The 17,320-nt window shown below is 54.0% G+C and overlaps 1 protein-coding gene across 1 annotated transcript; it reads left to right on the top strand.

Moving 5' to 3' along the window:
• The first annotated feature begins 6,437 nt into the window (after positions 1-6,437).
• On the top strand, positions 6,438-15,612 carry Ccsap (centriole, cilia and spindle associated protein). Its single transcript, XM_090318708.1, has 3 exons — positions 6,438-6,837; positions 13,835-14,100; positions 15,387-15,612. Exons 1-3 carry the CDS (start codon positions 6,507-6,509, stop codon positions 15,558-15,560), a joined length of 771 nt encoding a protein of 256 aa, XP_090174834.1. The 5' UTR covers positions 6,438-6,506; the 3' UTR covers positions 15,561-15,612.
• The last annotated feature ends 1,708 nt before the right edge of the window (positions 15,613-17,320 follow it).

Raw genomic sequence — 17,320 nt, 5'->3', positions numbered from 1 at the left:
GAGACAGAACAAATGACATGCCCTGCATCACAGGGAGCAAGACAGCGCTGTCTGTCTCGGTGCCTCCCTGGGCCTTCAGGTAGCCAGCCTCTCATAGCAATATCTCGGCCCGGGGGTCTTTGCTCTGGAACTATGGGGTATCCAGGTGAATGTCCACCAGGGCCCTCTCCTCTGGAGGAGTGTCACCAGGGTCCCTCTCCTTTTTAGGGGTGTCACCAGGGCCCTCTCCTCTGGAGGAGTGTCACCAGGGCCCTCTCCTCTGGAGGAGTGTCACCAGGGTCCTCTCCTCTGGAGGAGTGTCACCAGGGTCCCTCTCCTTTTTAGGGGTGTCACCAGGGCCCTCTCCTCTGGAGGAGTGTCACCAGGGCCCTCTCCTCTGGAGGAGTGTCACCAGGGCCCTCTCCTCTGGAGGAGTGTCACCAGGGGCCCTCTCCTCTGGAGGAGTGTCACCAGGGGCCCTCTCCTCTGGAGGAGTGTCACCAGGGCCCTCTCCTCGTGGGGAGTGTCTACCAGAGAGCCTCTCTTGGCAGGGACTGTCTGTCATAGGCCTTCTCCTGGTGGGGAGTGTCTTATCGTCACTGCTCAGCAGAGGATATGGCCATCCTCGCACCAGCAGCACAGCCTCCGGGGATATCAGCTTCTGGGCCCCCTGCTCTTGAGGGGACCTGAGCTGTCCTCTACCTCTGGGGCAGATGGCTTGACCTACTCCCAGCCACTGTGGCCTGCTTATCTAGTGCGTGGCTCCCTGCAGCCAGTCTTCCCTTACAGCGTCAGAGGCCTGGGGCTTCCCTTGCGTCAGGGCACACAGGAGGTACACGCTGGACTCGCAGATCCCAGTGATCAGAAACTCCAGGTGTAAGTCTCCTAGAGTGAGGTTCTTGACTTGAAGCTTTTGTCACCTAGGAAGCCACTGGTGGAGCTAAATTCTGAAGTGCTCCTGCTTCTCACCTCAGAGGTGCCCTTTATTCGTGGGAACATCCCAAACCACAGCAAGGCTGTGGTCTATTTAGAAACCTGACCCTGACTCCAGCCTTGGCGAGGGCACCACCAGCGCTAGAAGACCGAGAGGAGGAACCTGGCTGTGATATGCCCTCTTTAATCCACCAGGGCTACTGACCTGGGGATGCCTCACAGAAGGCTCAGTCCCTGAGGCCCCCAACTGGCAGGTTTGGAGATGTCAGGGCTGGGCCAGGAGAGGGGGAACCTCCACCTGCAGACTTCGGTCTGGTTGTACTTAAAGAAGTTTCACTTGTGGGGCCAGGAGTTTGGCCTAGTGGTAGAGTGTTTGCCTAGCATGCATGAAGACCGGGTTCGATTCCTCGGTTCCATATACATAGAAAAAACCCGGAAATGGTGCTAAGGCTCCTGTGGTAGAGGTCTAGTCTTGAGAAAGCCCAAGGACAGTGCTCAGGCCCAGAGTTCAAGGCCCGGACTGGCAAAAAAAAAGATCCTATGAATAAAATACAGCAATATAGATTGGGTGGTATCAATACTGGGCAGGCAAAGGTCAACTGGTTGAACAATTATATTTTTTTTCTTCTTCTTCATCTTTTTTTTTTTTTTTTTGCCAGTTGTGGGGCTTGTACTCAGGGCCTGAGCACTATCCTGGGACTTCTCTCAAAGCTTGAGCCACAGCACCACATCCAGCTTTTTTCTATATATGTGGTGCCAAGGAATTGAACCCAGGTCTTTGTGCATGCTAGGCAAGCACGCTACCACTAGGCCACACTCCCAGCCTGAACAATTGTATTTTAAAGACTAGATTGCCAGGCTGGGAGTGTGGCCTAGTGGTAGAGTACTTGCTTAGCATGCAGGAAGCCTTGAGTTCGATTACTCAGTACCAAAAGCTGAAAGTGGTGCTCAGGGATGGTGCCCAGGCCCTGAGATCAAGCCCCAGGACTGGAAAAAGAAAGAAAGAAAGAAGGAAAGAAAGAAAGAAAGAAAGAGAGAGAGAGAGAAAGAAGGAGAGAGAGAAGAGAGAGAGAAGAGAGAGAGAAAGGAAAGAAGAAAGGGAGGAAAGGAAAGGAAGGAAGAAAAAGAAAAGAAAAGATTGCTATAGTAGTGGAAAATGGAACATTCTGTTCTGGCACAGTGTTTGGACACTGTTCAGATCTGTGGTCAGTATAAGTCTGATATGGCAGTTTACACGTAATGACCAGATGCAGTTCATAAGCTCCATTGACATCCTGGAAGAGCAGACTCAGATCAAGTAAAATGTAGGCAAAACAGACATCAGTTGTTGTTAACAATGGAGGAGCATCTTGGCCATTTAATGTGAAAGAGAAAGAGTCAAGCAGACCCCGTGTGACATGGTGATTTAAAACGGCCCACAGTCCACATTTCTCCTGAGCACTGCAGCAACCAGTCTAGGTTCCCGAAGGGGAGGACTGATCCATGCTGTCCCTGGATTAGAAAGTGGAAGGTACAGCGGGCCTCAGATAGTGGGTGGCAGGTAAACCAAGCAAACATGATGTTCTTTGTCCACTTGTCAGCGCTGAGCACCAGCTTATGGGGCAAACTAAGGGCCACCTGACCTTCTGTTTGCTGCTTTCCAGAGGAATTTCCCGTCCTTTTCTGTGGCAGAACACCCTGTCACAGCTCTGGTCCTTCTTAACTTGTTAAAGAAATCTTTATCTCAAGGCAAAACTTGCCAACTAGCCTGCAGTGAACATTTCGTGGATGGAGCCGTTGCTGCCTTCTTCCTGTGGGCTTACTTTATTTATTTTTGCTAGTTGTGGGGCTTGAACTCAGGGCCTGAGCACTGTCCTTGGGCTTTTCTCGAGGCTAGAACTCTACCACTTTGAGCCACTGTACCATTTCTGGCTTTTTCTATGTATGTGGTACCAAGGAATCGAACCACTAGGCCAAACTTCTGGCCCCAAGGCTTACGTTATTATGTACGCCTCCTTCCATTTTAAGAAGAACATTGAAAAGTCTAATGGACTGTTGTCAGTGAGGACACACACTCAGTAATGGTAATTGTAGGGCAATAGGTCAGGTGAGGTGTTGGCCCTTGGTCTCAGGGTCTCTGGCTCCCCTCATGATGTACCCTAAGGCTAATCTGAAGATTTAGCGATTGCCTGCATCCCTAGGGTGAGGGCAAACCTGACCTTCCTCTGGGCATGGGAGATCTGCACTGCACACTGAGAAGCGTTTTCTTTTAGATGAGCTTGCTAAGGCCAGTACGTTTATTATTTTATATTGGGGGGTAGTTAATTGCATGCTTTGTAAATTTTTGTGCTGGTCCTGATCTAGGCACTGTCCTTGAGTGTTTTCGCTCAAGTCTGGCACCCTCCACGTTGAGCCACAGCTCCACTCTGGCTTTTTTGGTGGTAAGTTGCAGAGCCTCACAGATTCCCTTCCGTAGCTGACATGTGCCAGCATCTAGTTGCTGAGGATTTGAGGGACATCGCCCTCTTCATGTGGACTGGAGGCTCTGCTCGTCTCTGAGCTGTGTGTAGCTATTTCTTCTAGGATGAGGCGCTGAGCAGGGTCAGCCCATTGGAAGTCTGCAGGTGGTTTCTTTCTTTCTTTCCTTTTTTTTTGTGTGTGTGTGGATCATGGTACTTTAACTCTGGGTCTGGGTGTTGTCCCTAAGCTCTTCAGCCCAAGGCTACTGCCCTACCCCTTGAGCCGCAGCACCACTTCCAGTTTTCTAGAGGTTAATTGAAGATAAGAGTCTCAGGTCCTTTTGTGCCTGGGGCTGGCTTTAACCTTGATCCTCAGATCTCAGCCTCCTGAGTGGCTAGGATGACAGGTGTGAGCCACCCACCCGGCAATTTGTTTCTTTTACTCTGTCCTTTCACTGATCTGTCTCTCCTCCTGGGCTCAGAGCACGTGTCACTGGCTTCTGAGATCACTCCTTGTACCTGTGTGCTGGATCCTGGTACCCACACTTCTCTCTCTTTCTCTGGCAAGTCTGATACACTTTTTTTTTTTTTTTTTTTTTTTTTACCAGTCTTAGGGTTTGAATTTAGGGCCTGGGAGCTGTTCCCTAGACAGTCTGTGCTCAAGGTGAATGTTCTATTACTTGAGACACAGTTCCACTTCCAGCTTTTTCTGAGTTTAATGGAAAAAAGAATGGCTTAGTGGTAGAGTGCTTGCACAGCATGATTGTAGCCCTGGGTTCCATTCCTCGGTACCACATAAACAGAAAAAAAACAGAAGAAGTGGTGCCATGGCTCAAATGGTAGCATGCTAGCCTTCAGCAAAAGAAGCTCAGGGACAGTGCCCAGGCACCGAGTTCAAGCCCCAGGACTTGGAAAAAAAAATAAAAGGAATCTCAAGTACTTCCCTGCAGAGGCTGGCTGTGAACGCTGATCCTCAGATCTCAGGCTCCTAAGTAGCTAGGATTACAGGTGTGAGCCACCAGTGCCCAGCTTGGCAAACATTTATCTCAACTAGTGCAGGTCCAGTTTTTGCTGAGACTCTTCATGTATCTGGGTGAGCACAAGTCAATTGTGAGTGTAACTCGTAATTGAGGGGCCAGCACATGGGAAGAACTACACATAGTGTGACGGGAGGTGTATGGGAAGTATGTGGGCAGCTCCTGGCAGGGGTTCCTCCCACAGAACCTTTTATTTTATGCTACTGGGATTTGTATCAGGGCCTCATGCTTGTTGGGCAGCTGGGTCCTTTATCCTGCTTCCCCTCAGCAAGGTGAGGTATGCAGTAGATTTAAACCCTACTGGAATGGAGTCATGCCAAAGCCATAGACCGTGGGGCCTCTGATGCTGCCACCTGTCCTACACAAAGCATGCCATGGTTCTGGCTGGCAGCCACACAGGTAGAGTGACTGTTCACACAGCAAGTCCTTTCCTGCTTCTTTGCTTTCATTCGCATATTTGAAATAATAGCAGATGTATAAAGAATAGAAACATATAGTCCATTTATTGTTATTTTCCCCAATTTCTTGTAGTTTAGATATACCCCTCAATCCAAGAAAGACTTAAGTATACTTACTGATTTCCAATGAAGATATTTAATATGTCTTGATAGATTTAATAGATCTTCAGTATATACAAGAGATCTGTCCAGCTTTACATTACATACTCCTGCTGACTTTACCATGATTACCTTTTACATTAATTCTGGAGAGGCTGAGGCAGAAGGAATCTCATATGCAAGGCCGTGGGCAAACCCTGGGACAACGCATAGTACTTTCTCAGCTCTGTGGCAAGTACTTGCTTGACCGTTTCTTGGAGAGCTTGGCAGGAGCCAAGCTCGGCTCCACAGAAGCAAGTCTGTGAGGGGCCAGGCAGTGATGCAGCCTGTGGCAGTGCAGTGACCGGCCACAGAGGAGGGAAGCCCCGCAGGGAAGCCCTGTCTATCATCGATCACGAAACCCTCCACGGAAACGGCCTTCTTGCTCCCAGTGGAGTTGGGGGCGTCATCCTCTGGGGAGTAGCTGCAGTTGGAGCTGCAGTTGAGCTCGGCAGGCCGAATGCGGATCGCGCCCGTGCCCTCAGAAAGGGGGACGCAGAGAAACCGCCACGGCAGTCGCGCTCTTCTCCAGGTGACCGCTCGTCGTCCAGCACTTTGTTTGTAGGTAGTTCCGAGGGTGGGAGCTTCGGGGAAGGGGGACGGTTTCGGGGGAGGCGGGGGCACCCTGCCAAGAAGCCTAGGAAGGAGGGAGGGGGAAGCAAGGGGTTGAGAGAGGGGGCGGAGGGAAGGTGGGGCGGCCGGGAGCCGGGGCGGCGGGGGAGGGAGCACGGCAGCGCCTCGGCAGGACACCGGGGAGCAGAGCCCCTCCCCTTCCCTCCCAGGCGAGGCCCCCGCCGAGCTGCCAGGCCCCGGGGGCGTCGCCTCTGCCGTGGGCGCGAGCCGGGCCCTCGGGGGTCCAGCTGCACGCTTCAAGGCACACCGCCCGCGGGCCGCGTCCCTTTCCGCGCAATGCCCGCGGGCGTCTGTGTGCTCGCCGACGCCGGGTGCAGCGCGGCCGGGCTGGGGGCCGGGCCGGGCCGGGATCCCCGCGGAGACGCACGCGGGCGGCGCTCGGGGCGAGGGCCGGGCGGCCGGGCGGGCGCGGGCAGGCGGAGCCCGGGGCTGGGCGCCTTCGCCGCCGCGCGGGGCCCCGCGGGGGAGACTGTGCTGGAACTGGCGGCGGCGGCGGCGGCGCTCGGCCCGGGCTCCGCCTCGGAAGGCCGGGGCCCGACTCCCGGCCGCGTCGTCCCTCCCTGCGCGGCCCCGGGCTGCGGACGCGCTTCCGGCAGCCGCGTCGCCCCGGCTCCGCCCCGACGCCCCGGCTCCGCCCCTCCGCCCCGGCTCCGCCCGCCGCCTCGGTTCCGCCCCGTCATCCAGGCTCCGCCCGCCGCCCCCGCCGCCCCCCGTCACCCGGGCTCCGCCCGCCGCCCCCGCCGCCCCCCGTCGCCCCGGCTCCGCCCGCCGCCCGCCCCCGCCCACCCCGGCCGGCCGGGCGGGCGGGGCTCCGGGTTTGAACGGCGCGGCGGGCGGCCTCTGTGTCGTGTGGCCCCGCGGGCGGCGGTGCGGGCCGGCTCGGCGCCGCCATGTCCCCGGGCAGCGGCGTGAAGAGCGAGTACATGAAGCGCTACCGGGAGCCGCGCTGGGACGAGTTCGCGGCCTGCTACCGCGAGCTGCGGCGCTACCGCCTGGGCCGCCGGCTGCTGGAGCAGGCGCACGCGCCCTGGCTCTGGGACGCCTGGGGCCCGGACGGCGCCTCGGACGGCTCGGCCGCGTCCAGCCCCGCCGCGCCCAGCCCCGCGCCCCGGGCCGCGTCCCCCGAGCCCCGGCCGCCCTCGGCGCGGGCGGAGCCGGAGCGGCCGGACGCGGAGGCCGGGGACCCCGAAGACGCGGACCAGCCGGACGCGGCGCTGTCAGGTGTGGCTGGGCTGCGGGGAGGGGGACGGGCGCGGGCCGCTGGCGGGGTCCGGGCGCGGGGATCCGGGGCGCGGGGATCCGGGGCTCGGGGCTCCGGGGCGCTGGGGGCGCGGGGATCCGGGGCGCGAGGATCCGGGGCGCGGGGGCTCGCTCGGGGGTTCTCTGGGGTTCTCTCAGGGTTCTCTGGGGCTCTTCGGGGTTCTCTGGGGTTCTCTCGGGGTTCTCTGGAGTTCTCTGGGGTTCTCTCAGGGTTCTCTGGGGCTCTTCGGGGTTCTCTGGGGTTCTCTCGGGGTTCTCTGGAGTTCTCTGGGGCTCTTCGGGGTTCTCTGGGGCTCTTCGGGGTTCTCTGGGGTTCTCTCGGGGTTCTCTGGAGTTCTCTGGGGCTCTTCGGGGTTCTCTGGGGCTCTTCGGGGTTCTCTGGGGTTCTCTCGGGGTTCTCTGGAGTTCTCTGGGGTTCTCTCTGGGGTTCTCTGGGGCTCTTCGGGGTTCTCTGGGGTTCTCTCGGGGTTCTCTGGAGTTCTCTGGGGTTCTCTCAGGGTTCTCTGGGGCTCTTCGGGGTTCTCTGGGGTTCTCTCGGGGTTCTCTGGAGTTCTCTGGGGTTCTCTCGGGGGTTCTCTGGGGCTCTTCGGGGTTCTCTGGGGTTCTCTCGGGGTTCTCTGGAGTTCTCTGGGGTTCTCTCAGGGTTCTCTGGGGCTCTTCGGGGTTCTCTGGGGTTCTCTCGGGGTTCTCTGGAGTTCTCTGGGGTTCTCTCTGGGGTTCTCTGGGGCTCTTCGGGGTTCTCTGGGGTTCTCTCGGGGTTCTCTGGAGTTCTCTGGGGTTCTCTCAGGGTTCTCTGGGGCTCTTCGGGGTTCTCTGGGGTTCTCTCGGGGTTCTCTGGAGTTCTCGGGGGTTCTCTGGGGTTCTCTCAGGGTTCTCTGGGGCTCTTCGGGGTTCTCTGGGGCTCTTCGGGGTTCTCTGGGGCTCTTCGGGGTTCTCTGGGGTTCTCTCGGGGTTCTCTGGGGCTCTTCGGGGTTCTCTGGGGCTCTTCGGGGTTCTCTGGGGTTCTCTCGGGGTTCTCTGGAGTTCTCTGGGGTTCTCTCGGGGGTTCTCTGGGGCTCTTCGGGGTTCTCTGGGGTTCTCTCGGGGTTCTCTGGAGTTCTCTGGGGTTCTCTCAGGGTTCTCTGGGGCTCTTCGGGGTTCTCTGGGGTTCTCTCGGGGTTCTCTGGAGTTCTCTGGGGTTCTCTCGGGGGTTCTCTGGGGCTCTTCGGGGTTCTCTGGAGTTCTCTGGGGTTCTCTGGAGTTCTCTGGGGCTCTTCGGGGTTCTCTGGGGCTCTTCGGGGTTCTCTGGGGGGTTCTCTGGGGTTCTCTGGAGTTCTCTGGGGTTCTCTCGGGGTTCTCTGGGGCTCTTTGGGGTTCTCTGGGGCTCTTCGGGGTTCTCTGGGGCTCTTCGGGGTTCTCTGGGGTTCTCTCGGGGTTCTCTGGAGTTCTCTGGGGTTCTCTCAGGGTTCTCTGGGGCTCTTCGGGATTCTCTGGGGTTCTCTCGGGGTTCTCTGGGGTTCTCTCTGGGGTTCTCTGGGGCTCTTCGGGGTTCTCTGGGGTTCTCTCGGGGTTCTCTGGAGTTCTCTGGGGTTCTCTCGGGGGTTCTCTGGGGCTCTTCGGGGTTCTCTGGGGTTCTCTCGGGGTTCTCTGGAGTTCTCTGGGGTTCTCTCAGGGTTCTCTGGGGCTCTTCGGGGTTCTCTGGGGTTCTCTCGGGGTTCTCTGGAGTTCTCTGGGGTTCTCTCTGGGGTTCTCTGGGGCTCTTCGGGGTTCTCTGGGGTTCTCTCGGGGTTCTCTGGAGTTCTCTGGGGTTCTCTCAGGGTTCTCTGGGGCTCTTCGGGGTTCTCTGGGGTTCTCTCGGGGTTCTCTGGAGTTCTCTGGGGTTCTCTCGGGGGTTCTCTGGGGCTCTTCGGGGTTCTCTGGGGCTCTTCGGAGTTCTCTGGGGTTCTCTCGGGGTTCTCTGGGGCTCTTCGGGGTTCTCTGGGGCTCTTCGGGGTTCTCTGGGGTTCTCTCGGGGTTCTCTGGAGTTCTCTGGGGTTCTCTCGGGGGTTCTCTGGGGCTCTTCGGGGTTCTCTGGGGTTCTCTCGGGGTTCTCTGGAGTTCTCTGGGGTTCTCTCAGGGTTCTCTGGGGCTCTTCGGGGTTCTCTGGGGTTCTCTCGGGGTTCTCTGGAGTTCTCTGGGGTTCTCTCTGGGGTTCTCTGGGGCTCTTCGGGGTTCTCTGGGGTTCTCTCGGGGTTCTCTGGAGTTCTCTGGGGTTCTCTCAGGGTTCTCTGGGGCTCTTCGGGGTTCTCTGGGGTTCTCTCGGGGTTCTCTGGAGTTCTCTGGGGTTCTCTCTGGGGTTCTCTGGGGCTCTTCGGGGTTCTCTGGGGTTCTCTCGGGGTTCTCTGGAGTTCTCTGGGGTTCTCTCGGGGGTTCTCTGGGGCTCTTCGGGGTTCTCTGGGGTTCTCTCGGGGTTCTCTGGAGTTCTCTGGGGTTCTCTCGGGGGTTCTCTGGGGCTCTTCGGGGTTCTCTGGGGCTCTTCGGGGTTCTCTGGGGTTCTCTCGGGGTTCTCTGGAGTTCTCTGGGGCTCTTCGGGGTTCTCTGGGGGGTTCTCTGGGGTTCTCTCGGGGTTCTCTGGGGTTCTCTCAGGGTTCTCTGGGGCTCTTCGGGGTTCTCTGGGGTTCTCTGGGGTTCTCTCGGGGTTCTCTGGAGTTCTCTGGGGCTCTTCGGGGTTCTCTGGGGGGTTCTCTGGGGTTCTCTCAGGGTTCTCTGGAGTTCTCGGGGGTTCTCTGGGGTTCTCTCGGGGTTCTCTGGAGTTCTCGGGGGCTCTTCGGGGTTCTCTGGGGGGTTCTCTGGGGTTCTCTCAGGGTTCTCTGGAGTTCTCGGGGGTTCTCTGGGGTTCTCTCGGGGTTCTCTGGAGTTCTCGGGGGTTCTCTGGGGTTCTCTCGGGGTTCTCTGGGGCTCTTCGGGGTTCTCTGGGGTTGTCGGGGGTTCTCTGGGGTTCTCTCGGGGTTCTCTGGAGTTCTCGGGGGTTCTCTGGGGTTCTCTCAGGGTTCTCTGGAGTTCTCGGGGGTTCTCTGGGGTTCTCTCGGGGTTCTCTGGGGCTCTTCGGGGTTCTCGGGGGTTCTCTGGGGTTGTCGGGGGTTCTCTGGGGCCCTTCGGGGTTCTCTGAGGTTCTCTGGGGCTCTTCGGGGTTCTCTGGAATTCTCTGGGGTTCTCGGGGATTCTCTCGGGGTTCTCTGGGGTTCTCTCGGGGTTCTTGGGGGTTCTCTGGGGTTCTCTCGGGGTTCTCTGGAGTTCTCTGGGGCTCTTCGGGGTTCTCTGGGGTTCTCTGGGGTTCTCTCGGGGTTCTCTGGAGTTCTCTGGGGCTCTTCGGGGTTCTCTGGGGGGTTCTCTGGGGTTCTCTCAGGGTTCTCTGGAGTTCTCGGGGGTTCTCTGGGGTTCTCTCGGGGTTCTCTGGAGTTCTCGGGGGTTCTCTGGGGTTCTCTCGGGGTTCTCTGGGGCTCTTCGGGGTTCTCTGGGGTTGTCGGGGGTTCTCTGGGGTTCTCTCGGGGTTCTCTGGAGTTCTCGGGGGTTCTCTGGGGTTCTCTCAGGGTTCTCTGGAGTTCTCGGGGGTTCTCTGGGGTTCTCTCGGGGTTCTCTGGGGCTCTTCGGGGTTCTCGGGGGTTCTCTGGGGTTGTCGGGGGTTCTCTGGGGCCCTTCGGGGTTCTCTGAGGTTCTCTGGGGCTCTTCGGGGTTCTCTGGAATTCTCTGGGGTTCTCGGGGATTTTCTCGGGGTTCTCTGGGGTTCTCTCGGGGTTCTTGGGGGTTCTCTGGGGTTCTCTCGGGGTTCTCTGGAGTTCTCGGGGGTTCTGTCGGGGTTCTCTGGGGTTCTCTGGGGCTCTTCGGGGTTCTCTGGGGGTTCTCGGGGGTTCTGTGGGGTTGTCGGGGGTTCTCTAGGGTTCTCTCGGGGTTCTCTGGAGTTCTCTGGGCGTTCTCTGGGGTTCTCCGGGGGGTTCTCCGGGGGGTTCTCTGGGGGTTCTCCGGGGGGTTCTCGGGGTTCTCTCCGGGTTCTCCGGGGGTTCTCCGGGGGTTCTCCGGGGGGTTCTCTGGGGTTCTCTCCGGGTTCTCTGGGGGGTTCTCCGGGGGGTTCTCTGGGGGTTCTCTGGGGTTCTCTGGGGGTTCTCTGGGGTTTCTCCCCTCCCCGCCCCTCCCCTCCCTTGCTTCCTCCCCCCTCCTCCCTCCTCCCCCTCCCCTACTCCCCCTCCCTCTTCCCCCTCCACCGCCCTTTCCCCCTCTTCCCCCCTGGCCTGGGACTTCTGGGCTCAGGAGACCCCTTTTTTGTCTGTGTGGGTCCTGGCGCTGCCCTGAGCTCTTCAGCTCCAGTCTGCCCCCACCCCTGAGCCATCGCGCCATTCGTTGCAGACAGGAGTCCCCAGGCTGGCTTTGAAGCGCAGTCCTCAGAGCTCAGCCTCCTGAGTAGCTGGGACGACAGGCCTGAGCCACCTTGCCTGGCTCTTTTATAAGTTTTAATTAATTCTTACACATAAAAACAAAAGTTGCGTTGGGTACTGGTGGCGCGCACTAGTATTCCTAGCCACTGAGGAGGCTGAGATCTGAGGACGGAGGTTCAAAGCCAGCCTCGCAGACAGATCCAGGGAACCCTCTGCAATCAGAAGGAAGCAGAGGCGGACATCTGGTCAGATGGTAGAGGACCATCCTTGAGGAGAAAAGCCAGGTGAGACCTGGAGGCTCCAGTACTGGCACAAAACAGAAGGACCACCCAACCATCTGTATGTGGAATGCCACGTATCAACACTGTATCTAGGTGTCTTCATTGTAGAATGTTTGAATCAGAGACGGTATCTCTGTCTCCTTAAACATCGTTTCTGGGTGTAGGGGGAGGGAAAGTGGGAGAAAACTATGAGAAGGGCTATCAATGTTCAAAAAGTAAGGTACCCAGTACCTGACGATTATAACTAACCCCTCTATATGTTACCCTGACAATTAAAAGTACAATTACAATTTTAAAAAAATCATACAATTAAAAAATCATTTCTTCATGGTGAATCCATTTACAATCCTTGTAACTTTTGAAGTATGTAGTATTTTATCCCCACTGTACAGTGGCACACCAGAACTTTCTATTCTATTTGTAACTTAGTAGCCACTAGCCCACTTTTTCCTGTGACTCCCTCTCTATTACTGTCCAAGTCTCTGTGAACCTCTTTCCACTGCTAATGTCTATGAGACCAACCATTTTAGATCTCAGGCACGCGTGAGATGTCTTACTGTCTGCGTGTGCTCTTCTTGCTTCCTGTTCTACATTTCTTCTGGGGAACCCTATCCGTGCTAGGAGTCTGTGCACCCAACTACACTGGCAACTCTCACCTCCAGCATCATCTCTCCCGAGCTGCATGTCCGTCATGTTCAGAAGGCTGTGTCCAGCAGGGTCTGCTCTGTAGGTCTGCTCTGCCTGGTGCATCTTCACCATCAAGGCATCTTCTGTCCATGTGGGTGGGCAGGGCCAGCCACTCCCCATGGAAGCCTCGGGTCCTCCCAGCTCCCTGGTGGCCATACCATGTCAGCGGATCTTCTCACGATCTATGTTCAAGAAGCCCTCAGTGCCATCTTCCTCCAGCTACCATAGAATCCGAGCTTCCCCGGTGCCGCTATACACAACAGGGCAAGGGCAGACTCAGATGGAACCCTCTCCAGTGTGAGTCTAGGCAGACTTGCACATGGGTTATTACAAATGTCGTGTTTTATAAACACAGTGTTTTTTCCCATATATTTTTTAATTAATAGAAGGGTTACATTATATTTGCCAGATAGAAGGTGCATTCATTCACATACATTGATACCCTTTCTCATGTCTTGGTCCCCATTTCCCTCCCCCTGATCCCCACCCCTTAAACACAGTGTTTTAATAGCTACTGTTAATAACAAGTGGTGGATAGGAAGAATCCCCAAAGAGCTGTGGGAAGCTTTGGAGGGTGTCCCTTATTCCTGATGTCTATCCCAGGCTGGGCACTCACCCAGCTTGGCAGACAGAGTTTAGGCTGTGTAGACTGGTAAGACCAGGCCACTGTGTCTTGGCATCTTTCTTGCTTTTCACTTTAGAGGTGCAGAGCCCGCACCTGGTAGAGAGAAGCCATGGAGACAGCTCCTCACCGTGACAGGGTTTTAGATCCAAATGACTACTGGCTCTTAGCAGAGCAGAACAGGATTCCCAGAATCATGGACTGTCCACCACCTTGAAATTCTATAAACTAACATCAGCAGCTGTCTCCTATGGACAAGCTCAAGTCTGCCTTGCAGACTAGGCTGGTGACAGCTGGAAGCAGTGTGGGAAATGCTCAAGGCTGTGGGGCTTTGCAGGGTCATATTGATGAGTGTGAGAGGAATTGGAATTGGCTAGGCTTAGTTGACGTCTTGTTGACTTTAAAGTAGGGCGAGTGAGGGGCCGGGAGTTTGGCCTAGTGGTAGAGTGCTTGCCTAGCATGCACGAATACCCGGGTTCGATTCCTCGGTACCACATACATAGAAAAAAGCTGGAAGTGGTGCTGAGTCCAAGGACAGTGCTCAGGCCCTGAGCCCAAGCCCAAGCCCGGGAAAAAATAAATAAAGTAGGGCAAGTGATTTAAAAGGGATACAAATAGGGGCCGGGAGTTTGGCCTAGTGGTTAAAGTGCTTGCCTAGCATGCATGAAGACCCGGGTTCAATTCCTCGGTACCACATACATAGAAAAAAGCCGGAAGTGGTGCTGAGGCTCAAGTGGTAGAGCTCTAGCCTTGAGAAAGTCCAAGGACAGTGCTCAGGCCCTGAGCTCAAGCCCAGGACTGGCAAAAAAAAAAAAAAGGGATACAAATAGATTTCTTTATGTCTGCTTCAAGTAAGATGAGCTATAGATAAAAATGTTGCTGACCTGATGAAGCATCATTTTTTAAGCCCAAATAGTTATATTGAAACCCAATTTTAAAATATTTTTATCTTGTTTTATCCTTTTTTTTTTTTTTTAAAGCATTGCCAGTGAAAGATGGAGAAGAAAAACCAGAACCCAGAACAAAAGACACATGTGACAAGACACCCACCAGTGTCAAAGCTGGGCAGCAGCCAAGCACCTTGTTTGCTCTAGAGAATAAGAAACCAGTCAGAAGTCCCCAGAGGTCTTCAAGTCAAATAAAGGATAACAAGCACCCATTTGCTCTTTATGGCTGGGGAGAGAAACAGATGGATACAGGGAATAAGAAGACCCACAATGTCTGTGCGTCTGCCTCTGTGAATGAGGTGCGTCTCCCTTGGAAGTGAGGAGTCAGAATGGGTTGTCACTGTCATGGCTCCTGCTGGCATTGCCTCTGTAGTCCTGGGGTGCCAGAGACTTGGTTATCTGGGAGGGGTGGGTTTGGGGCCATGGGTGAGGGAGAGGGGAGGGGCTGGGACGGAGTGGGGGATTGTGGGTTGTGGGCCCTGAGGTTGAGGTGGCCCGGGGCCAGAGAAACTCACACTAGGACTCACACTTAGAATCTCATTAGGAGATTCCTTAGTCACAGTCACCTCGAGCAAGGGCCAAGGCTGGTAGTTAGCTGGTATTCAGAGATGAGCCAGAGAAGGAGGTGGTCCTGCTATGGTTATCAGGTTTCTGGGGCACAGGGCGCCAGGGTGCACAGCTGGCTGTGGCTCCTGGTCTCTGCAGACATCTCAGGTCTCCTTCACTTTGTAACCCAGTGTCCTTGACGCTTGTGTTGTTGACGTGTCTGTGTGATTCCGGGTGCCCGATACCTATCAGAAACGTCTTTCTGCCTTTCTAATAAAAATTTGGCTGTTTCCCTTTTTGTCCACAACAGAGGCATTTTGCTTCCAGGAGCTTCAGTCCTCTGAGACAGCGCTAATGTTTTGCTTTGTGGAGGCCTGAGATAGTTTAGATTTGGTGTGTGAGACCACGAAGCAGTTATTATATGTGTTAGCATTCATGCCATGACTGTGGCCCAACCAGGCATGCGCAGGAAGCAGAGAGAGACAGGGTGCACTGGGAATTCCCATTAAATATCACACAAAGAAACCCACTGAGCAAAAACAAAACCAAAAATTTCCCTGAGCAGATTCTGAGCCCAGCAGATGGTGTTATTTGGAGTGAAAATTGAGAAGCTGTGGTTAACAAAGGACCCTGACAAGTCACCAGGATTGGCATAAAAAGATTTATCCTATCAAAGGATAAAGGACAGTAAACCCTCTTGACAATGCTTAGTGTACTGTTTTATGTTTGTCTATTTGCAATGTGGAACACTGAAAGTTTTCTACAGCCAGCTCGATGCAAATTAGTTGCATGCATTTCTATCTAAAATTTAATTTTATGCTGCTCAGTTTTGCCAGTATAAATTAGTAATAGGTGATCTGTAGCGTAAAGTGTGGGGCCCCCACTCCCTATGGGACACTTTATACAGAATGTAGACCGAGAAGTAGGTCTCTGGTCTGTCGCAGGTGCCTGGAGATAGGTGGCTGGCTTTATTGCAGGTGGTCTTGAACTAGTATAAAGATACTTAAGCTCTTCAACTTGATTTTCAAACTTCCTTTAGATTCATGAATCAGCGTTAAGAGCCAAGAACAGAAGACAGATGGAGAAAAGGAAACTGGCTGCTCAAAGACAGCGTGCTCACTCTGTGGATGTGGACAAGAGTAGGAAGGTGAAGGTCTCTGCTGAGAACCCATGGATGACAGAGTACATGCGTTGTTACTCAGCAAGGGCCTAGGACCAGCTTGTTCACAAAAGAAGAGAAAAATGAAACCAGTTGTTTGAAGAAACATGCTGAATATGCCAGGCTTTTCTTAGGGAAATTTATTTTGGTGAATATTGGTTGCCTACCTCAGTAGTAGGGAGAGAGTCAAAGCCATAGACATTTGGTTACTTACAAAGACAAGTCTCTGAATCTCGGATATTCTTGAAGGAATTTTAAAGCATCTTTATCTTTTAAGATACACCAAATGCCTTTAAACGGCTGCAGATGCTTCCTAACAGACATCTCCTTTAGTGTAGCAGAGCCCAGTGCTTTTGGTTCTGAGCAGCGCTGCATTCCGTTGCTTGTGGGGTTGTTTCGTCCTGCAGCACAGTGCTCTATTTTTTCTTTTTTAACTATGTATAGTTTTCTTTGCATAGAAGTATCAAATGAAAAATGATTTTCATTACTATAATTTATTCCATTTGTAAGGAGACTAAAACTTTGGTAGCTACTGAAAAATTAAGCAACGTATTTATTTTTCAGATTGCATCACTTTCTGTGTAGATTGTACTATTTGGGCAGGGTGAGGGTTACTTTCTCTTTCAATGATCATCTAGGCATTTATGTAGTAGTTTAATAGTTTAAATACATCCTGGTGAGTTAAGTAAATACAGAGGGTTAGAACAGTGATGAGATTTGAGTCAGAGTTTTAACTTTAATTTGCAAGGTTTGTTTTTAGAACACATGAGGTACAGTCAGTTATTGTTAGTCTGGCGTTTGGCTAGCCACGCACTCCCTGTGGACACCTGCCTCTTCTTCAGTAGCTGGCAATGGCATTTAGAATGTATAGTCGAAATTTACATTTAATGAAGCCATGAGGGCCAGGCATGGCCACCTCTGTTTTCTCTACAGAGAGCATATTGCAGTCTCGATGATGATAGATATGGATATATACATATATATATATATATATATATTTTTTTTTTTTTTTTGCAGTCCTGGGGCTTGAACTCAGGGCCTGAGCACTATCCTTGGACACTTTGCTCAAGTCTAGCGCTCTGCTACATGAGGCACAGCACCACTTCTGGCTTTTTCTGAGTATGTGGTACCGAGGAATCAAACCCTTTGTGCATGCTACATGAGCACTCTACCACTATGCTCTGCTCCCCACCCCAATGGTGGATGTTTGTTGGGCTGTCTACTTTACCATTTGATTCCTGGCTGGCAGGTGGGACAGATGTACTTAAACAGTGGCTTATTCTTCAGGGCATTTGCCTTTAGGGTAGAAAAAAATGATCTGAAGGAAAACAGGCTTCCCTCAATCCGCTGGTCTTCTCTATGCTGCAGAGAGGGATCTTGTAGAAGGATGAGTATCCCATGGTTTCTCATGTAGAGAGCCACCCTTCATCTGTGCCAGCTCTGCACTTGAAGATGCTGGGTGAGAATCTGGTGTTGGACACCAGGCTAAACATTCCCTGGATATTTTTATTCTGTGTCTTGGAGGTCAGTGTTCACTTTTTAGAATACAAACTGATTTCATTCCATATAAAATCGTCACATAGGGGCCGGGAGTTTGGCCTAGTGGTAGAGTGCTTGCCTGGCATGCATGAAGACCCGGGTTCAATTCCTCGGTACCACATATAAAAAAGGCCAGAAGTGGTGCTGAGGCTCAAGTGGTAGAGCTCTAGCCTTGAGAAAGTCCGAGGACAGTGCTCAGGCCCTGAGCTCAAGCCCAGGACTGGCAAAAAAAAAAAAATCGTCACATAGTGTTGTCTTGTAATATATTAAGCTTT

Source organism: Megascapheus bottae, chromosome 26 (genome assembly GCF_031878675.1).
Source record: "Megascapheus bottae isolate mThoBot1 chromosome 26, mThoBot2.hap1, whole genome shotgun sequence".
In the NCBI taxonomy this organism is placed as follows: domain Eukaryota; kingdom Metazoa; phylum Chordata; class Mammalia; order Rodentia; family Geomyidae; genus Megascapheus; species Megascapheus bottae.
This window is presented reverse-complemented; position numbering and strand designations above follow the sequence as displayed.